This window comes from Physeter macrocephalus, chromosome 13 (genome assembly GCF_002837175.3).
Source record: "Physeter macrocephalus isolate SW-GA chromosome 13, ASM283717v5, whole genome shotgun sequence".
Lineage (NCBI taxonomy): Eukaryota > Metazoa > Chordata > Mammalia > Artiodactyla > Physeteridae > Physeter > Physeter macrocephalus.
This window is the reverse complement of record NC_041226.1, coordinates 24,269,423-24,292,616: the sequence shown is the minus strand read 5'-3', so window position 1 is coordinate 24,292,616 and position 23,194 is coordinate 24,269,423. Positions and strand designations below refer to the sequence as shown.

At 44.9% G+C, this 23,194-nt stretch overlaps 1 protein-coding gene across 19 annotated transcripts in view; it reads right to left on the bottom strand.

Annotated features, from left to right (window-relative positions):
* Positions 1-23,194, bottom strand: part of ENOX1 (ecto-NOX disulfide-thiol exchanger 1) — a 657,005-nt gene that overhangs the window by 93,313 nt on the left and 540,498 nt on the right. For all 19 annotated transcript variants that reach the window (XM_028497884.2, XM_028497886.2, XM_028497888.2 and 16 more), the window contains one exon: positions 11,168-11,352. In XM_028497884.2, the coding sequence (XP_028353685.1) occupies positions 11,168-11,352 (185 nt within the window). The remainder of the gene's footprint in view (positions 1-11,167; positions 11,353-23,194) is intronic.

The following is a 23,194-nucleotide window of genomic DNA, read 5'->3' as shown; positions in this document are numbered from 1 at the left end:
ATGTAAAGCAGAATTCCCATTATCATCCCATTCTACCTTGCTTTTTATACCGTGGGTGGACCATGAGAAATGTCCAGCAAATCGTGGACTTAAAATCAAGCACATCGATCACCAGCTGGGCAGAAAAGCGGACTGAAAAGACCAGACCAATCAACTAAGACCCAAGGACCCATGAGGGAAAGGTCGGACCTCGGAGGGCTCCTTAAGTGACCTGGCAACTCTCCGAAATCTATGTGAGCTCATGTTATCTGATGTAGAGAGGTGAAACTACATCACAAACACCTCTTTTCTCCTTCTGCCTAAATGATAAATAGGAGGATTACCCGGGGAAAATTATATTGTAAAAAGAAACTCAGCACAACAGCTTTTTTATGGACTTTACAGTTAGGTCATTACCAAGATCTTCCTGAAATAAATTGTGAGTAGCACTGAAGAAATACAAACCACTAGGGAAGAAATATAAACCCAGGAGAAAAGAAAACAAGATGCACAGAGAATTAGTGAAGGACAAAATTGCAGAGTCCCACTCTGTATTTAAATGATTGAAAAATGTGTAATGCACTGGTTCACGAAATGACTTAGGATAAAATGTAAATCATGGGCGAAAACATATATCTCTAATACCGTGAATGAGAGTGCCGGCGCTTGCCAATGAAAGCCTTCTGACCGGAATACCTGAGTGATACCTGGCTTAAAAGAAATTAAAGCAGTGGTGTGGTGGAGGACATAAAAAATGGAATGCGTATGCATGGGGGACAGCAGAATAAATTACAAATGTAATTACAATAAACTACAAAACAAACGAAAGAAGCAAAAGGTGAAAATAAAGGTGTGGACTGTCATTTTGCGCATCTTTCATTTATAAGTACCAGTTGTAATGCCCCTTCCTTGGAAGCCTATAACCAGAGCTCAAATATACTTTCTCCTTTTTTATCTTCCCCCGTACTTCCAGAAAATAAAGCTGTTGTGGCCATTTACTTAGTGTGTGTGTGTGTGTGTGTGTGTGTGTGTGTGTGTGTGAGAGAGAGAGAGAGAGAGAGAGAGAGAGAGAGAGAGAGACATACAGAGATGAAACAGAAAGCACCAAAGCTGGAGAGGTAATTACCAAACTGGGGAAGTCGCATCAAATTAAGAACTTCATGAGGCAGGGTCTTTTCAGTGATCAACTGAGTGAAGTGGGTGGTCTATAAAGTGAGCACCAGATTGGGCAATAAATTTGTTTAAGTTTCCCTTGATGACTATTCAGGGTGCTTTGTGAAACAGAGGAGAAAACTTAGTCTTTAACTAACCATCTAACATCCTGGTACTGAATTCCCAATTCCACCCTTCGCTTACAAGTCCAGAAACGTTAACTGACTATGTCTGGCTAGCCCCTTGGTTGATCTTTAAAACTGATAACACTACATGTTTATGTGCAAAGAGAGAAGGAGACTGAAAGAATATATGTAAATGCTAACCATAGTTAGATCTGGGTGGTGACACTCTGAATGATGTGTTTCCTTCTATATGCTTCTTTTAGGTTTCCAAGTTTTTTTGCATTGAGCATATACTCTTTTGTATGAAGAATAATACAACAAAAATCAAAACGACAAACCTAGACCCAGAAAAACTGCAGCTCCCACCTACGCTTCTCGGCCGCTCTGTTGATTCTCTCACTCAGATAAAGAGGATTCTTCTCCCTCTGAGTCATTCTTCTCCTTCCTCTTTGCTTCCATGTTGTGTTCTTTCCCCACCCCCTACACTTCTCCCTGTTTTCTCTTCACAGCCTTCATTTCTGATGAGAAGGAAATGGGCTGCTCGCCCTAACCCTCATGTTCCTCTCCTAACCAGCTGCACGGAGAGAGCCCCGGAGCACGACTCCCTCGCAACCGCAGCCCAACTGGAGATGATGGATAATTACATCAGTCTGGCTGGGAGCGTGACACCTGCTATACACAGGGGGCCGTGTGTGCGTCCGGGTTCAGGGTTTCAGCGTGGATGAGGCTGCTTCTTTGCATGGTTAGACTATAAAGAAATGGAGTCAAGGCCAGAACACAAGGATTCATTTTAGTGTCCGTGGCTGGAGGGAGATACGGCAACGGCCAAACAGTATGTGTCTGCGGCCAAAGCCCGTTTTGATTTGCTGCGTTCAAGAAAAGATCCATTTCACTATAAAGCTGGTACTCTTGGCCTGGAGGCAATTTCTAAAAGAGGCGGTGGAGGGGAGGGTCGTTCAAAGGTCATCCACCAACTATGGCTGACAGTGTGCAGGAAAAGCCAAGTTCCCTTATCCTGGGAATGGCTGCAAATCTCCCAAGGGTCCATATTTCTTACTGCAGACACTGGGGAAAGCGGCAAAAGGTAGAAGCCAAGCGATTTTAATGGTCTGCAGGGCAATGCCATTATTTCTACCCCTGGCTCCCACATGCATTCATCTGCTAGCCTCACTGCTTTCAGAAGAGACGATTACTAACGAGGATGCATTTGATGATCAAATTAATTACGGGCAGAGCAGGAGCTCTAATGGTGAGCTGAAGCCTCCCAGAATTAAACTTTATTAGAGCTTCTCTTTCTCATCCCAGAAGTGAAGAGATTTCTTTTCACAGTTCAAATTTAATAAATAAAAGCCACGTGTGTGTTACTTTCTTCTTGCTAGCTCTTACTCTGCTAATATAAAAACCACGTTAAGGGCTGTGACATAGTCAGAAAAGAGGCAATGGGTTTTTGCCAAAAATATTTCTCGCAAGCAAGGAGCGCCGGAAGGGTAGAGCTTCCCCATGTCCTGCTCCCCTGGTCACCGTGGCCCTGAAGCCCCACTTCTCCACCTGGTCCACTGTGGGGAGTTACGGGGTGACAGAGAGAATGCAGGGGCCGTGGTCAGGCAGGCCTGGGCTGGAAAGCTGACCCTACCGCGTCCATGCTGGACCCTGGGCAAGTCACTTGTCATCTCCCGGTCTCGAGTTCCACCTGAGAAGCCGGAATAAGCTCATACTCCTGAGATGTGAGCGCGGAGTGGAGTAATGAAGAAGTTTTTGAGAGAAAACTGGGGCGAGCAGGTCCTCTGGTTGTAAGGGGCGGCGGAGCAACAACGCTGGCCACCCCAGGGTCAGGAACCTCAGCTCTGGATTTATCCAGACTTACTCTGCAAGTCCTGAGTCTTCTCTTAAACCTCTACGTGTCTTCACGTTGGCCCCAGGAATGTGGCGATTGCACTTTGCATTTGCAGAACAGCTTTTCCAAATGCGTTCACATACATGACCTCATTTTACAGCCACAAATGCTGACCGAGGCTGGCAGGGTCCATTCTCCAGATGCAGAACCTGAGGTTCAGATAGGCTGATTTGTACACAGTTGTGCAGAAAACGGCCAAGCTGGAAACCCTCTCCCTCCTACTGCTTCGGTGTTTTCATTTTCTTGGGCAGAAGCTCGGTGCCGCTCATGTCCATGAAGGCAGAGTATCTCCTTCCTTACCTGAAGGTCTCTGTCCAGTGAAAACGGCAAGATGCCCATGGTCCTCCCTTGTTTGAAACTGCTAAAAACTCTGGGCGGTTTCCTCTCCTTGAGCTTCACTTTTAGTCCTTTGTATCTTGTCCGGAGTCAAATGGGAATGTGCCTTAGTAACTCCTAAGCCCCTAAGCAGATGTCAGGTGCGATCATTTCAAACGGGTTGGGCTTTACAATGTGAAGCCCTGAGCCAAGAACCGGAGCACTGCTTACTATTTCTCGTTCCAAATGTCCCCAACCATCCCTTCAAGAGTCTCACACTGCAGTGGGTACAGACATTCTGAGAAGTGCCAGGGAGTGTGATCTGCAAATGTTAGAAAATGCACATGCTGCCACCAAGACAGCTGACATTTAGCAGCCAAAGGGAAGGGGCACTGAATTACAAATAAGGATTATCATCACCATCACGCAGGCTGCTATTACAATGCATCATCCCAAGGTACTGGTTGAAGAACAGGTAGAAAATGAAATGACAAACTCTGGGGTAGTTAAGGAAGGACAACCACGGTAGACCCCAAATTAAGCAGCGTTGTGAACCTTGATATCCTGCCCTGGAACCTATGTAAAGCCACATCTGAGAGACGTACATGTTTTTATGATCGTTCTGATTCTAGCAAAATATCAGAGACTTTTAACATGAATGTGGGAAATGCCTTGTGAGTTGTTTTCTATTCAGAAAGAAAGAAACTTCATCTGGGTAAGTCGAAATAGAATAAAATAAACATGGATTATGTCTCTGCAGCCACAGCTCGTAAAAATTCCAGATATGTGTGTGAATATGTCTTTATGCATACATATATTTTTTGAACTTTTTAAAAAAAAATAAATTTATTTATTTATTTTCGGCTGAGTTGGGTCTTTGTTGCTGCGCGCGGGCTTTCTCTAGTTGTGGACAGCAGGGGCTGCTCTTCGTTGCGGTGCGCGGGCTTCTCATTGTGGTGGCTTCTCTTGTTGCAGAGCACGGGCTCTAGGCGCGTGGGCTTCAGTAGTCGTGGCTCGCGGGCTCTAGAGCGCAGGCTCAGAAGTTGTGGCGCACGGGCTTAGTTGCTCCGCGGCATGTGGGATCTTCCCGGACCAGGGCTCGAACCCGTGTCCCCTGCATTGGCAGGTGGATTCTTAACCACTGCGCCACCAGGGAAGCCCCCCTGTGTCATATTTGTAAAGAACCCACTTAAAAATCCAACTTCTCTCTTGTTATTACATACTGCAGCCTCTTCCTGTCACCTTTTTCAGACTATTTATCGTCCTTTTCTCCTCCCTTAAACCCCTCTAATTTGCGGATCCGCTTCTTTAGTCTGAAGCGTCTATATTCCAAAATATGCTGCCTTAAGTTCCTATGTTCCTGCCTCTTAGACGTTCAGAAAATGTGCTCACTGTTCTTCCCTTCCCTTGTTTCTGGAAAGCCAGAATAACATGTAATGTTCTTCCCCCATCCCCTCCCCGGGCACCATGCTAACCAAGGATTCATTCAACAACTGGATTAAGCTAAAAACCCCTGAAACAGGTTCTTGTTCAAAATGTCAGACCTGGTCCATGTGTGTTTGCTTTTGCTTTTTCCTTCCTCCACAGGCAATTAAAATGTCTGTCAGTGATTAAACTTAAAAGAACAGAGAGAATGGGAAGGGAATTCCATGGAGTTCTTAGGGTAGGACAGACTCTGGCCTTTGTGGAATTCCCAAATCTCCTCAAAATGAAGCCTGCCAGTCAGTGAGCCACCGGGCAGGAGAAAGACTCAGCTGTGGAGGTGACCTGGTCTCAGCCATCAGTAAGCCACACGGAGTCCTAGAAAAGTGACCCCAGCCCTTCATCCCCGATACAAACAGGCTACCACGCATTACCTCACGTGAGAAGGAACCTGGAGCCTGAAAGAGACGGACGGAGACACAGAAACCAAACAACCAGTCCCGGAATAAATAGAAACGATTCAGGAACAATAAGAATTTAAAAATGCTAATTAGTATTCTCAAAAAAAAGATTTGAGAAGATGCTGCAACAAAAAAATAAGACTGTGTGAAAAAGATAGTAAACAAAGAACAGAAATAACATTTGCAAATAAAATAACATGATTATCAAATAGAAACTTCAGTGGAAAGGATAAAAGATAAAGTTTAAACAGATAATATGAGAAAAAGGACAATGGGCACAGAGCACCAGCCTCGTAGGTCCCTTGTATGACTGCTGGGTACTTCAGAAAGAAAATAAAAACAGAAATGACAAGTGAACAGTTATCAAGAGAACAGAGACCCCTGTTGCATTTATCCGTGTTACCTGTCTGCAGCACCTCGCCCAAGTTCTTTGTAGCACCACCTGTGAAGGCCAGTGCCAAGAGTGGCTGCTGGCCTTTCCAGGATTTTCAAAATTTTTAAGGGACATGCTTTTTTTCAGAAATTAAAAAGAAATTATCTAAAGTTGTCTTGGGTAAGTTCATTTTACCTGTCTTCCCCTAAAGTTTTCTGATGATCAAAACCACCCCCTCCACAGCAGAGCCATCATCATCGCAATCCTTGATATGACTCCTGCTGCCATAATAATGATCCTGACTTTGACATGTACACGTGAGACTTCATTACATAGGACAACAGGAGGGGACTCGAACACAAACTTTTCACTATCTCTAAAAACGTACTTACTAAGCAACTGAATCGTTTAAAGAAGATTTCACAAGAGATGCTTACCTCTCCTTAAGTGGTCAGCGTACTCACTGATGTTCTCATTTCAACACACCTTCATCTATTTCTTAATATACATCCCAAAGACCGATCCTTGACCAACTTTTGGCAAAACTAGCTGGGGTTACTTTGTATTTTAAGAAAGTAACATTATTGTATTTCTCTGTCCTCTTCTATAAAATTAGTCTAGATTAGCTTTTGTAATACATACACAGAGAATCCCACGTCTACTGCTCTTTGAGCATAAGGGAAGAAAAACAATTACTTAATTTCTAAAATGATATTGATCGTAATAGTCCTCTCTCCCCCAATTTTTTTTCCTGGTCTCCCTTGCTGAAAATTGTCAAAACAGCTGACTAGCCCTGGTCTTTAATAATGGCAAGCCAAGAGGGTTAGTTCTACGTGGGCTAATGGTCTACTGGCCTAAGACAGCTGGTCTTCAGATGACATTTGCTAACAGCATTAAAGAGCATCAGCTGGAAGTTATGTATGAGGGACCCTTCTGACATAATCATCATTAGTCACTCACAGTTTTATGACCAGCAGCTTATAATGGTATCCTCTTATCATCTAAATATTTACCAGTCCTCTCAATATGATTTACACAGGGCTTCAAAAAGAATTCTGATTTTTAAGTTGGTTATTTAGAAATATGACATACTGACTTATCCTCGTGAATAAAAATATAGATCCTGTTTAAATTCAGGTGTGGTTAAAACCATAACGAGATACTAATATACACGTATTAGAGTGGCTAAAAAAGACAGAGTAAAACAGAACCAACTGGCCATTCCAAGTGCTGGCTGATAAGGACACAGAACAATTGTAATTCTCATGTAAACCCTCGGGAAAGCACAATGAGACAGACACTTTGGAAAACAGTTTAGCAGTGTCTTAAAATGTCAAACACACTTACCATATGACCCAGCAATCCTACTCCTAGGTATTTACCCAAGCGAGATGAAAAATTATGTCCAAACAAAGAGCCTGTAAGTGAATGCTTATAGCAGATTTATTCATACTGGCCTCAAACAGGAAACCGCCCAAATGTCCATTAACTGGTGACTAGATAAACAAAGCATGGTCCTTCCTTACCGTGGGATGCCATTCAGCATAAAAAGAACGAACAACAGACACATACAACAACACAGATGAATCCCAAATTCGTTATGCTGAGTGACCGAAGCCAGACTCAAGAGGTTGCATACAGTACGATTCCACTTATATGACTTTCCTGAAAAGGCAGAACCATGAGGGTAGAAAACAAATCAGTGGTTGCTGGGAGTGGGGTGGACTAAAAAGGGGCATAAGGGAATTTTGGGGGGCAGTGATGGAATTATTTTATATATTGATTGTGATAGCGATGGTTACATGAGTGTATGAATTTGTCAAAACTCAGAGAACCCTCAAAAGAGTATTTTTATTGTGTGTAAATTTTACCTCGATCGACCTAAGAAAATAATTCAGTGTGGTAACCTGAAGGTAAATAAGAATTTCAAATATGGGTATGCCTTTCTTGGATACCTAAAGATATAAACGAAAGCCCGCAACCTTACTCTCCCTGTGGCAGAGACAGGTTAACTTTGTTGCCAGCTTCAGATCAGGTTAAGGCTACCATGTTACCATGGATACAAGCTATTATTTCCTTCTGCGTGAAACCTCTAATATTAAATTGTGACTCACATGCAAGGCAAGGGGAGACTAAGAAACAACCAGACAAAGTCACCCGAGGCTTTTTCATTTGTCAGAACCCTGCCCTTAATGTTTCCTCCATGAACTCATGAGAAACCATGTGAAGTCAGTGAACATATCCTTCAGGGATGAAAAGAAGAAAGGTTAGAAACTTTTTGGCTAAACTTGAAGGCAATTCTAAAAATTTTATGCTAGTCTTAAGGCTGTTAAGACTGTTTACATTCTTCTGTTTGTTGCAGAAATAATTTCCCCTACATGGATTGCTAAAACAATGACATATGAGAGACCAGCCCTCTCCTCTATCTGTTGACTTGCCTGGGAGACGATGCTTTTCTGATTTATAAAGTGGACAGAGGGCAGATTGAGGGTGGGTTTTAAAGTCAGGAGAATTCTTTGCAGTGGGGCTCAAACTGGCAAGTTGTGGGGATTCACTCAAAGTGGGTAAGGTAGAAAGATGACTCTTAAATAAGCACATATATTTAAAAACGATATTAAAGATGTGTTGCCACAGTGATCGCCATGCATCCACCTAACGACTAGTGAAAATGAAAATCTTAACGGCTGCCTTTGAGCTAGTGCTTTCCGCGTGCTAAGGAGGTGCTACACGGACCCCTAGGGCATCACCTCTCCCCACACCCTGCCCGCCCTGCTCTTTATGATCCAAGAATCCCAAACAACCCAGAGCTCCCCAGAGGCACCAGGCGAGTTCTTGCCTCTGTGCCTTTGTCCATTCGTTCCTCCATTCAACAAATATATTTTGACTATCTACTCGTGTCTGTTGCTGATTGAATTGTGTCCCCCCAAATTTATATGGTGATGTTCTAAAGCCTGTACTTCAGAACGCAAGCTTATTTGGAAACAGGGTCACGGCAGATGTCATTAGTTAAGATGAGGTCATACTGGAATAGTGTGGGCCCCTGAATCCTATACACATGGTGACCTTATAAAAAGGGGAAATTGGGACACAGGCACACAGGCGGGGAGAAGGCCATCTGAAGACAAAGGTAGAAAGCAGGGTGATGCGTCCACAAGCCAAGGAAGGACAAAGCTCGCCAGCAAACCTGACGAAGAAAGGGGAAAGTCCGGAGCAGACTCTCCCTCGCCGCCCACAGAGAGACCAACCCTGCCAACACCCTACTCTTGCACTTCTAGGTCCAGAACTGTGAGACAATAACTTTCTGTGGTTTAAACCAACCAGAAAAAAACAAAACAAACCCCCAAACAAAATTCCCCCCAAAACAAAACAAACACAGTAAAGTACATTTCCTATGGACAAGGAGATTCTGCAAATGTAGGAGAAGCCGTGAGAACGGAACTGCTCCTTTAAGGGGCTGGAGCTCAGTGGGGATGCAGAGCAGGGGCTCCAGCGTGGACCAGGGCGGGGCGCTGACGCCCCTGCATGCTTCTTCCTGATTGGCTAGCTCACCCTCGCCTTCTGACTTCTTTCAGATTTGAATCTTCAACCAGCTTAAAGGTTTTCCTTTTTTTTTTTTTACCATCTTTATTGAGTATAATTGCTTTACAACGGTGTGTTAGTTTCTGCTGTATAACAAAGTGAATCAGCTATACATATACATATGTTCCCATACCTCTTCCCTCTTGTGTCTCCCTCCCACCCTCCCTATCCCACCGCTCTAGATGGTCACGCAGCACCGAGCTGATCTCCCTGTGCTATGCGGCTGCTTCCCACTAGCTATCTATTTTACATTTGGTAGTATAAAGACGAAGACGTTGAGAATGGACTTGAGGACACGGGGAGGGGGAGGGCCAGCTGGGACGAAGTGAGAGAGTGGCATGGACTTTTATATACAGCTTAAAGATTTATATCAACTTTTCATGCAACCAGAGTCATCTTTCCTGGAGGAATAGAGAGCCTGACGCATGAGGTATGAGAGACGGCAGGACGCTCCTCCTCCTGGCAAGGGCGCCACTCACCCCCAACATGCGGACAGATGGACAAGCCCCGGGAGCTCCCCGCGGCAGCTGTTCACACCGATTTCCAAGTGCGGGGGCCTGAGCCCCGCCTGTAATGACATTTTCCTGGCTGGTTCTGACCTCTGAATCTCGCTGATTTGTCTAACACACACTGTGAACATCAGCGAGTTAGGACTCAAAGCCAAGACACCAAAATTGCTTTTAAATGGCAGGAGATGTTTAAAACAGAATTTCTGTGACTTGGTCATTAACTTGTTTATATCCCGATCCACGCTTTTTTACATCCCTTCCTCTCAATTATTTTTTCCCTGCTTGGCAGAGGTTTTAGCAGCAGTTACCTCTAATCATTAAGACACTTTTGTAGGCAATTCAGGCTCCTGCTCTTAGAGAGCCATCAATATTGGTGGGGGAATTTGAAAAAAATATCCTACTCACTATATAATTGCCCATCGTCTTGCTTATATTTTCCTTGTTTATAGAAAACAATCTTTTTTTTCCAGAAAAGAGTGGTTAGATTTATATATTCAGAGGAGTAATACAAATAACCATGTGTGATGATAATTTAGGCTATATTATTCTAAGATAACTCACACACCTTAAGGGTATCACATGTCAATCAATGTTTTCAGGTAGAAATCCAGCTATGACTCTTTGACTCTACTCTCTGCTGTCAGTGCTGTTTTTTCCCACCCCCTGAAGCCCTCATTTCCCACAGTCCACGTTCCTCCCGCTTCCTCCAAAGCCCACAGCTTCTATCTCTTTCTTACATGAGCTGGAAAGACCCAGCTTTAACTTGAGTGTGCCAGGATGAAGCCTGTCCATCTTTAACAAAAGCAGAGATGCTGGCCTGTTTCTGAAGTTACCTATCGCCCCAAATTTTAGTGCTTCATCCATCCCATCAACAAACATTTCTGAAATACAGAGTGTGTTCAGAGAACCGGTCTACATCCTAAGTATCATCCAAGAGAAATGGAAATAATACAGTTGACGTATTCATCGGTCTCAAAAACAAACTCGCCACACTTTTGTAGAAATCAGTCTGCCTGCTTTTAAGTTGAGAAGTTCTAAGATTACAGAAACACTGGTGTCACAACTGGCAAGGATTCTCTCACCTTTTGCCATGAGGCTAAATTTTATGGACGGAGCTTTCAAACTCCTAGATTCTCTTCCTTTGCTTCCCACTTCGAGGGTGTAGTGCTTCAACCTATTTCTTTAGCGTGGCTTCTCCCCTGACCCTCCCCTTCCACGGTCATCAGCACTTTCCTGACCTAGCCACTCAGCTTTTCTGCTGTTCTTTTTTCTCCTCCACCTTTCCCAGCAAACAGCCGCCACTGCATACGCACGTCCCTTTCTCTCGAGAACAGAGACACCAATGCGGGCGCAGGTACCTGTTGCATGCCTTGCATGGTCTGCTGCAGGAACTGCACCTGCTGGTCCTTGGTCAGGTTTTCTTCCGTTCGAAACAGCTGCTCCTTCTCCTGCTTCAGCAGCTCCACTTCGTTCCTGTAAGCGTCCAGCTGCCACCGGAGGCTGTCGTTCTCTTCTTTAAGCGCGTAGGCCTGGGCGGCCAGGGCTGAGGGGCAAACAGAATGAGTTCAAGTGAGTGACCTTCTCGCTTAGAGGGACCGCCTTCAGTGAGAAAGGGATTCTAAACCGGATTCTTAACGTTTGTACCAAACCCAAATGAGCTACCCTGGGGCGCTTTATTTTGCAGCTGGCGAGCATTGCTTCTTTGGGAATTTTTCCGGTATTCTATTTGTCCTGTCTTATGTATGATTGTGGGCACAGGACTGACTCCTTCCAAATTCTTGTCTCTTGACCTCTTCCCTGATCCTAGGCTCCCTCTCAGAAACGGATCCGTGTTGCTAGGTGATGAGAGCGCTTAGAATTCCAGGCAATCGTCGTATCTACCTCGTGGCTGTCCTTTCCCTTTCGGCAGGACGGCTCAGCTCCTTGGAGGGCCACTTTCTTTCAGATGATCAGCGGCCCCCCAGTGGAGGCACGCAGCCGCAGCCGCCCAGGGGAGCTGGGGATTAATCCACACACACACTGTTCCTGCTCCACTGCCGGGTCAGACTGACTGCATGAGTCAGTTAGTTAGTTAGTTCCCTTTGACTCCTATCAGAATGCTGACCTGGTTCCATCTGTTTCACCAACAGATTCCTACCCTAACACTCCTTCCTGAAACCTGAAATTCTCTATGTGCAGATTCAGAGCTCACTCACATCTCCACCTGACTGAGAAACCGAGACCCTTAATTCAGGGTCTTACGCGTCTCAAGGCTCCAAAAACAACTGAAATGGAATAAAGCAGAGTGAATGGTTCAAAACAAAATTGAGGATGGCGACCCCCTTCCCTAGTTTCCAGCTTACTGCTTGGTGGTCTCTGCAATAATCACGATAGCTTTCTAAGCACTCTCTGTAGAAGAGACGCTGGACCGCGAACTAACTCACTTCATCCCCCCCATCAAGCCTCTGAGGTGGGTGCTGCTCTTAACCACCCCCTCTTTACAGATGAGAAAAATGAGGCTCAGGGAAGTTAGAGGACTTGTCTGATCCCACGAAGAGAGTAGCATCGACAGCCTTCAGACCCAGAGTGGGCTCCAGAGTCTCTGCTGCCTGTCACTGGGCTACTCTGCCAGCCAGATGCGTTTAGTTCTCACCAGCCTGTTTGAAAAGAACTCCAAATGCTCCCCCTCTACTTTCTCACCAGTTTCCCAGCCTTTCTTCCCCGCTCCTTCAGAAAATCCATTCTCTACTTTTGTAAGCAAGAGAAAAGCAAAGATATTTTAAAAGCTTGTTATCAGAAGCTTCTTTAAAGAAGTAACTTCCGGTTGGTAAGGGCATGGCGTGGAGTCCCTGTCCAGCAGGTTCTCGGTCCAGGATCATTTCCGCACCCCACACCACGTCCAACCCCAATCCCAGAGCCAAATCGAGGTCAGCCTCTCAGATGTTCCACCCACACATTACCGTGCAATGGTGACAGACCTGTACGGAGGTGCTCTGAAACCCCAGTGAGTTCTCTCCTTAAATATCAACCATCAAATTACATTAATAGTAGTTTTATAGTTGAGTGTTTTATGGTATTCTACCTTGCAAAATGATTATGTATAGTACACACTGAAATACTAATCAAATAGAACATGCAATTAACCAGAAAATTCCCTACCTCAAACCATCAGGGATCAATTAGTCGACAAGCAGTTACTGCATATGTACTCCATGCCCGAGCCTGTCTGGGCATCTTGGATCACAAGACAAGGAGACAGAGTATGTCTCTTCTCTCGAGGAGCTTGAAATATAATAGAAACCAACACGTTTGAAAGGAACACACTCAAAGCAAGAGAGAAGAGCCTGATGCCTGGCATATAGCAGGCACTCAATAAATGTTGGTTGGATACATAAACAAGTGACTAATTTAGTGTCGAGGTTTATTGCAAGAGAATCCATCCTACAGGAATTCAGAGAAGAGAAAGGAAAAGGCAGACTGGATTAACAAAAGAGGGCTTTGAAGGGTGAAAGCCCAAGAACTGGGGAACGGCACCTCACTCAGAAGCAACAGCAGAAACAAAGCCCAGAGATGAGAACTGAAGATAGAATATTTGGGGCAGGAAGCAGAGAAGCTTGACCAAAAAAGGCAAGAGTCTGTCTGGAAGCAGTGAGAGAAAGGTGAGCCATGCCGGGTGATGAGAGAGGATGGAGGTTCAGAAGTCAGGCTGGAGAGGTAGGGTCAAATGGGGAGGCCAACTGAGAACCACTGAAGGTGCCCCGGGCAGCAGAAGGGCGTGATGAAATCGCTGACTTAGGAAGATTGGTTTGGCAATGGCGCATGGAATGAACTGGAGGCTGAAGAGGATGAATAAAGGAAATTTTATTTGGTGTATATGTGTGCGCAAAAGAGAGGAACTGCCAATTGTACAGTTTTCAGGGACTGACATAAAATCGGAAACGACCCAGGGTAGACCCAAGAGTACGAGCTAGTGCTTTTTCAACACTGCACAGCCCAACTTCAGATCCTGTCCACACCCTGAGGTACCAACTCCTGACAACTCAGTTTACCAACCCCTAAGGAAATGGTTATGAGGCATCATTTAAGAGGGGGATGTTGTAATAGGGCAAAATTACAGAAAATGCAAATGATGGAAAAAGTGTTGGCGCTACAGAAGCACATTACTGCATTTAGTAGCATTCAAAGACACTTAAGTCATTTCCTTAGGAAGCTCTATCTGGCCCTTTCTCAATTCAGAGTGGCATTTTTATTATCATAACTGATAGCAGGTGTTTGTGAAGAAATCGATTAGTATGCAGGGATGGAAATCACATTTTCCAAATGAATTGCATAGTCTGCAAGATATGCTGAAATCTGTGTAGCAAAATGCAAGCAGCTATAAAGCATGTGCCGGCAACATTATTTCAATAAATTGTCTGAACATAAATACATATAGGGAAGTGCACCATCCATTATTTTAGGGCTTCTCTTATAAGCCTGTGGAATGGCACTGCTGACATTTCTTATTCTTGGCTTAAGACAACTGACCACTGTTCCTACCAAGCAGGATGCAGTGTCATTTGCATTTCTGGAATACGAATGTGATATCATCATATTAAAAAAGATTAAAAAAAGCCCAGCAGCTGTAACTCCATCCACCCCCAACCCCCACCCCCAAATCAATACCATAGCCAATCCCATCAACGTTTTTATAATTGGGGCATATAACTGATTTACATTCCTTATTAAATAATTTCAAGCTTGATATTTGCAAAGAAAATGTTGGTTACTCATGTGGCAGCAAAGTGGTTTTCTTCTAAAGGGTGAGAAATTATATATTGACTCCACTTAACTTGTGGTCACCTGTTTGTAAACATTATTCAGCATCATGCTGCCCGGATCCACCCCTCAGATGAAGCTTCCTGGAAGAAGCTAGATTATGTTTCTTGGCCCAGAGCTCTAAAGGAAACAAAATCCTAATAAATTCTAACTTAACATCATTTCTCAGTGTATTCCAAATTCAGAAACTTGAAAGGACCACCCTTTCATTTCTCTCTTTCTCTTTTTCTCTGTCATTCTTTCTAGGACACTGTATTAAAGTAAACAATTTTGCACAATGTATAATCAAGCTTCTGTGATAAAACTGACCCCTGAGAGACAGTACAACCAATCCACTATTCAAATAAGAAGGATTAAAAATAAACAACAGCATGCATCTTTTTGTAGGAATCCCTGTGGACTGCACTGTGTTCCAATAAATAGAATATTTAGCTAACATGTGGATTACCAATTTTCAATAAAATTAAAAAAAAGAATACAGTGAGGCACTTCAAATGTAAACTATTCTGAACATAATTGAATTTTCCTTTGGTGATTTTAAAGGCACTGCTGAATCCAGGGATGCCTCTGGATTATCATTCATTCATTCACCAATCAGCTATTTATAGTGAAGCCATGCGAGGAGAGCTGTGGCCTCCACGAGGGGAGGGCCAGCGTAGGCATCAGTTTATACTTGCTCAGGACCTTAGGAAAATTCTGTTACAGGGATTTTTTGATTGGATCAAAAGCGAAATAACGACGTTGGAAAAACTCTGCTAAACAAGATTAAATTCCATTTCAAAACAGCACTCGACTACTAAAATTACCAAAGTGTATATAAGTTGAGCCAAAGATTAAATTGCACTGCTGAGGAAGAGGCTTAAAGGCATTACAGCACCTTGCTGCACCCTTGACTAGATCCTATATAAACCATTAGTCTTTGTATTAATTATGGTCAGAGTGACCTCCTCCTGTCTCCTCCATTACTTACTGTGTTTCCCTGGGAACAGATAATGGCATGCATACCTTCTTTAAGTAAATACTCTGCTGAAAGCCTCGAAATCTCCCTCTTAGCAGCCTGAGCCAGCCTCAGAAAAATAATTAGCCCTATATGAAAATATGTAAGTTATTTTGGGTTATGTCCCTGTAAGCGGACAGTATGTTAATACCTCTTTCATGCTCAGGCAAGATGCAACTAAATAATCAAACACTTTAACATATCGTTTCTAACAATATCTGGATTTCTCGAAAACTGTTTGTCTTGGTGTCGTTGGGGGACTCTGTGTATAACGTCCCCCCTCCACTTTGCCAGATGTCCTCCTGAAATACTGGGAGGACGCTGCCCAGCTGTGCATTTCCTCCCCACGCGCAAAGAAGGCCTTTTTCAAGGTTTTCATCGGCTGCTGCCCAGAAAGGCACTCGTGCTGAAAGGTCCAGAACCCAGGACGACTGGGTGGGTCTGAGACCTGGAAGATACGGCCACCGTATCAGCTCGCCTTCCAGCCCCCGTGGCCTGGGCACTTAGGGACCGTCCCCAGGTTCCACCTGCCTTCCTGCATTTTGCTCCTCTTCCTGCAGGGTGCCTGGGGTGGGGGTGTCCAGCGGCGCTGCTGCAGCACAGGCAGCACACCGTGCCATGCTTTTCTCTGCTTAGTGAGGCTTTCCTGAGAGATGACTGGCCCAGGGGCTGCCATCTGACTGGTTCTCACTGATGCAGCGTGAGGGGGGTGTGAGGTGTACCCTCTGCTCAATCCCTCATTACCTTCCTGCTGCCGGAATGGGCCTGGGTCTCTGAGTCATCACGTGGAGGAAAGGTGCCCACAGAACAAGAATATCTGCTTTGGACTCTACTGTGCCCAAGAAATAAACTTTTTTTCTTTGGTAGAGACACTTGAAGGTTTGGAACTTATCTGTAAAACAGCTGGCATTACTCTAACCCAGAGTTTCCCAAATATGGGCTTGAATCCGAAATTCCTGGTGGGCGTGTTAAACACGTATTTCTGGGCCCCTTCCCCAGAGTTTCCAATGGGGTGTGTCTGGGATGCAGCCTAAGAATCTGCATTCCTCCAAGCTCCGAGTGCCGCTGATGCTGCCAGGGCCGAGACCACACTTGGAGAGCAGCAGCTCAGGCCACGGCCGCTTCTATGCCCTGGCTTCTGAACTGGAGCTACAATTGGCTTGTTTGGACAAATACGTCTGACGGCACCACAGGCTCAGCTTGGCATTCTGGTTCCATTCCTCGACCTTCTGAATGAGCCTCAGCCCCACGCGCTGCACCTGTGAAGGCAGTCCTGTCCCAGCCCTGTCTCCATGCCTCAGCCACCTCCTCATGGAGGGAGGGGGAAAACTGGGCAAAAGGTACAGTCACTACTGTTTTCCTTCCCCCGTTTCCCCCCAATAATAGTAGCAGTAGCAGCAGGAGTAGCTGTAGTCATAGGAATAGTAACAATGGTAGTAATAGCTAACGATTTTATGTGCCAGGAAACGTTTGCACAATCTCCTTTCGCCTTCACAAAAACATGACATAGTAAATACAACTATTATTTTTATTTTCCAAGTGATGGGACTGAGTTTGAGAGATGTGGAGGTTTGCACAGCTGGCTGGAGGTGCAGGGTTTATCCTCCGCAAGGGGTACGCCAGAACCTACACTCCCCGATGTGATGGCACTGGGGTGGCCCCTCGCAGGTAAGCGCTGCAGCTCAAGCGTGAAGGAAACCAGGGACCCTGCTGTGGGACCTGATCAGCTCCTAACAGAGGCAAACATTCCCTTGCTGGGTCTTTTTGGGGACTGTTCTGCAGGAGAGGGGCTCCACTATGGAGGCAGAGAGGATGAGCCCATTTTAAAACGAACACACATAGAACTTCTGCAGGAGGAGTCTCGGAATGAGCCACACAGAAGTTAAACTCAGGCTTCTGGAGCCTTGAGGCCTGACTTGATCCGCTCAGGGATCCCGCCTTCTATGCTGTGTCCCCCTCCTCTGAAATGGCTGCACTGAGACCACCGACCACTGAGCTCCTGGGCCTCGGCCAGTTATTAAGGCTCCATGAATTGACCATAAGTGCGTGGGTTTATTTCTGGGCTTTCTATCCTGTTTAAATCCTATTCCACTGATCTAGATGTCTGTTGCTGTGCCAGTCCGTACTGTTTTGATGACTGCAGCTTTGTAGTATAGTCTGAAGTGAGGAAGCCTGATTCCTTCGGCTCTGTTCTTCTTTTGGAGAAAACTCTAATTTGAAAAGATACATGTACCCAATGTTTACAGCAACACTATTCACAACAGCCAAGACATGGAAGCAACTTAAGTATCCATCAACAGATGAATGGATAAAGAAGATGTGGCACATACATACAATGGAATATTACTCAGCCATAAACAAGAATGAAATATTGCCATTTGCGGCAACATGGATGGACCTAGAGATTCTCATACTAAGTGAAGTAAGTCAGACAATGACAAATATCATATATCACTTATATGTGGAATCTAAAAAAAATGATACAAATGAACTTACTGACAAAACAGAAATAGACTCACAGACATAGAAAACTTATGATTACCAAAGGGTAAAGGGAGAGGAATAAATTAGGAGTTTAGGATTAAAATACACACACTACTATATATAAAATAGATAACCAACAAGGACCTACTGTATAGCACAGGGAACTATATTCAACATCTTATAATAACCTATAGTGGAAAAGAATCTATAAAAAAGAATGGATATATATATATTATAACTGATTCACTTTACTGTACAACTGAAACAAACACAACATTGTAAATCAATTATATTTCAATAAAAAATTTTTCAAAAAGGCTCTATGAAGAGAGCCGTGTCCAAGGACTCTGCCTGGTCTCAGGAGTCCCAAAGGACCAGTGTTCCAGTGCCTACCTCACCCAACTCCTCTACGTTCTGCTTTTCTAGGTGTCCTGTGCCTTCAGCTGGAGTAAAGGCAGTGAAAACCCTTCTTCCCACAGATTCCCCAGGGTCTGAATAGGCTCAGGAAGGCCCAGGACAAGCATCAGATGACCCTCAGGTGACCAGACAAAGCACGGGGTCCTTGGAATGCTGTCATGTCGGTATCCCCCAGCGTCCAGGCACAGAGCTGGAGAGCATCAGAGGCGCCTGCTGCACAGTCTCTTGCTAGACAGCCTCTCGTGGTCCGGACGAACTATAATCAATCTGTTTTCCAGTAACAGCTGTATCGCCACTGAAGCAGCGATCTTCCTCCAACTGCTGGCGGAAATTCCTTCAGCTACAGTTTTGCAGGATTATTATTATTACAACTTAGCGTTGACATAACATTTTCTATTTGTAGGGTGTATTATAGTCTGCGCATTAGCTATGATTAGGGAGAGCTCACCAGAAGCACAATGCAGGGTCTATTTCCATCTTTGTGTGAGGCCAGTGGAATAAGGGTAATTTAGAGAGTGCACGTAAGCTGGATCTTGTTATTATAACGGCTTAAATGAGAGTCTGCAGGCGCACCCGGCAGCAGGTGACTCAGGAAAAGAAAATCCTCTGTCGCCCTGTCCACAGAGCTCCTCCTAAGGAAGCGGTCTGCACTGGTGGCCGGGACCCTGCGGTGCCTCTGGGCCACTGACGCTGCTGAGAATCCACCTCATTCACGCCTTACCGCTTCTCCATCGACGTTATTATAGCTAATACCTCCCCCAACTCTCCCATTGTCCTTGGAGGAAAGTAAGCGAAGGAAAGAGGCACGCTCGCTTCTTCCAACAGCAGGGCGTCTGCCATTTAAAACGTTGAAGCATGCTCTGCTGGGTGAGGGATGCCCTGAGAGTCCTCAGGGAAGCACAGCTGCAGTGGGGCCCGCAAACCTCGGCTCAGAGCCTGCTCTAGGCAGGCACCCCGCCTGACCTCGGGGGCTCCACGCCCAGCGATGGGGAAAATGATACAGGTATGGACGTGGGGAGGCCGCTTCCCTGCTCTCCCCACCACGAGCCGTGGTGGTCAGACCGAGGAAGAGGCTGGGAAAGGAAAGCTGGGGGTGGTGAGGCTCCTTTCTGAAGAAGGCAGGGCGGGGCTGGGCCTTGAAGTCAGGCTCACGCTGTGAAAAGCTGCAATGAGTGGGAGTGGGGCTGTCCCCCCGTGAGGACCACTTTCCCAAAGGACCCTGCCGACTCCAGAAGGAGCCAGTGCCCAGGAGACAGGGCAAGATGGGTGCAGGGAGGAGGGGAGGCTGGGTTGCTAAGGGCCCGACGACTCTCTCTCTCTCTCTCTCTCTGTCTCTCTCTCAACGGCTGGTTTCTACTACATAAAACGTATCCCTCTGAAATGTGCAGTGGATGTCAGCCCACACCTGAAGTGTGTTCTCAGTCCTAGGCATTGCCCTTTGCAAGGAAGAGCGACATTTCCCACAAAGCTTTTCTTTTAAGACACCAAATACTTGGGATAACAAAGATGAGTTGAATAGAAAGCTTTCTCTTCCCTTGGGTTTTGTGCTGCACCCAAACTCTATCCAGCCCACAGACTGGGAACCAAGGCTGGTGGGAAATGGTGGGCAGTGAGTTCCCCTCCCTACCAGCCTCACCACCAACGCTGAGACTGGTTTATGGAAGCCCACGTGTTTGTGCCTGGCATCAGGGAAAAAGACTCCCATCCTCTCTAGATACATAACCAAGGTAGAATGATACTGGTATGAAAAAATAACTGGTGTCTCCAGGCCAGCAGTCCTCGAAGTTTGTTCCACACACAGCTTCCATCTGTCCCACCTTGGTATCTCCTATGTGAGAATTCCTAGACCCATCCCAGACCCTCTGTATCTGAGTTTCTGAAATGGGGGCCTGAGGTTGTACATTTCAGCAAGTTTCTGGAGTAACTCTAATGCACACCGAAGTTTTGGAACCTCTTCACTAGCCTCTAGAGACCAGATCCCCACTTCTTCATAACTTTTTTCCAGGCTTGTGTTTCTTTCAGTATTTTTTGACGCCTGCTTTCTCTCAGCCTTTTCTAACGGCTTCTCTGTTATTGAAAGGACCTACTCTTCTCCAGCTTTTACCATCCAACACAGCCTTCCAGGGTTCTCTGCCATCTGCCTTGCCTTCTCACATTTCATTCATCTATCTCCCTGCTCCTCTCTGAATGCTGGTTACTGCCTTTCCCGTGATGATACTGTGACTGAATGCTTTCATAAATCCTCCAGGCAGTGTCTCCAAAACACATTTTTCTGACCTACTAAATGTGGTTGTGTATTACTTTTCTTTGCAGCCATATTTCTGGAGAAAGCTCGGCTGCAGCAGGTTTGTGGCCTGCACCCAGGAGAGGCTGGGCTATACCTCCGTGCTCTGTGGGAACTAATCACCCTTGACCAAGGGCCCTTGGACCAGCCTCTCGGTGGAGGAGAGGAGGCCCTTCCTGCGTGCACACTCTCCCCAGACCAGTTGCTAGGTCCTCTGAGGCTTTTCTCTTTGGCAAATGCCCAGGCATCCCTGCTTCTTTCTCTCACCACTGATGGATGAGAAAATAGTCCTTGGCTATTCTCCTAGCATCAGAGAAAAGCAGGGACTCTGTCTTTCTGCATCCAGGCTACTTTAATTTTTCCTTTCCTCCCAGCTAGTCTTTTTTCCAATTAACCAAAGGATACTTGGATGCATCTCGCACAGATATGATGAGGGGGGGTTCTCCACCCGTGTCACGCATGCCATATTTAAACGAATAAACCACCTCCCTTTCATTTCTTCTTTCTTTGGTCCTTTAATATTGCCTATGTCAGTCACTTCCTCTCCACTAATCATTTTTATCTTCTACTTCATTTTAATTGTCTTCTTGTTCTCATATTTTGTTACCTTACCTCTACTTGTTTTCCTTTTTCTTCTTTCCCACCTATAATTGACAGCCATCAATCTTCATGTCACACGCCAGCGGTTTCCAATCCTTTGTGCATCAGACTCGTCTGAGGAGCTTTTTAATAACACAGATGCCTGGGCATTAACCCCCAGGCATTGGTGGTTGTTGTATAAAGCTTCCCAGGTCTTTCCTGTGTGCAGCCAGGGCTGGGAACTGCTCATTTTACCTTTGTTACTGCTTAGCAGTATCCACTCTCCACATCGTCACAGTACCATTTGCAAAATGCCATGGAAACCCTTAATTGGTTATTTCTTACAACCGCAAGGAAACCCTCTCAGGCTGAGCCTTATGTTACTGCTAAGAAAGCTGAGGCTTAGGGAAGGGACATCATTTGCCAAGCCACGCTGGAAACAAAACGAAGATCCCTCAAGGGGCCTCTGACCTCATCTGGTTCAAAGTTATTTCTGCACTCTGTTTGGTGACTCTAAAACCTCTCTTCCAGGGACACCAATTCTCACCCATGTAGGCCACTTTCTCAGAGCTTTTCTAGTGGTTTGACCACCTCTCTTCAGAAGGGCGTCAAGGTGAGCTCGGCGTTCCTCAGTCAGGCCCAGAAAATGGGAAGGAAACTTGGAAGGAAGTCTCTCAAAAACTTATTTTCAGAACTCTTGATTTCTTCTCCACTTGGATGGCTCCAGCTCACATTTGTCAACTGGACACCTCTTCTCATTACTTCTTCCCATCCCCAGAGCCTGAGTGCAACAAAATCCTGCTTTGACAAACTCAGAGTCCTTGGGCAGGGAAAAGTGCTTGCATTTTATAAACTGTCTGGATGGCTAAATTATAGCAATTTTTCCCTGGGAGAGAGTTGTTCGGATATTAAAACCCGCTGTATATTGAGTATGATCATCTTTCTCACATCCCCATAAAAAAAGCAGTTTTTGCTTTGTTCCTTAAAATAATTTGCTTTTGGTTTCTGAAGTACCGGTATACTTTTCCAGGCAGCAATGTCTTATTCTTACTGGCGACTCCTTAGAAGCCCTCTGCAACTGCTGAAGCCCCAGTTCAGCCCTATTAATCAGATGCTAAATGCTTTAAAACAGCTCTACCACTTTTTCTAATTGAGAAATAGTGCTGTCTGGGCAAGTTTAGGAGGTGACCTTGATTGAATTAAAGAAGTCGTGGATGGAAGAGACTTCAAAGTCATATTCAATGATTTTAAAGAAATTACTTCCCTCCAATTAAGCAGGAATTAGCATGAAATATTTTGTTTCTGAAAGGTGAAAAGAATTCCTCTGAGAAAGCAGCTCTCTCGTTACTAGCTTTTTACTGAATGTGGAGGAGAAGGCACCACGGCTGGTTTTGTATCAAGTGCTTTGTTAACATGGTGCTGATGACCCAGCATCAATTACAATATTCCTTAGGAGCCTAAATGTTATATAGCTGGGGCAAAAGGTCCAATTTAAGTTTTGATTTCTATTTCAAAAGCGCAAGGACTTAACAACTTTCGATTACTGAAAAGAAAAAAAAAAAAAAAAAAGTTTTGATTTCTATTTCAAAAGCGCAAGGACTTAACAACTTTCGATTACTGAAAAAAAAAAAAAAAAAAAAAAAAGCTCTACTTTCCATTTGCAATCATTTCAACGTAGTTCCAGGAAAAAAGGTTTCAAATGTTAACCTTACTCATTTCTTTGTTGTTTCCCCTTTTAGCTCCATCCTTCACCTTGTCAAATCCCCCATCCTTTTTTTTTTTTTTTTTTTTTTTTTTTTTTTTTTTTTTTTTGTGGTACGCGGGCCT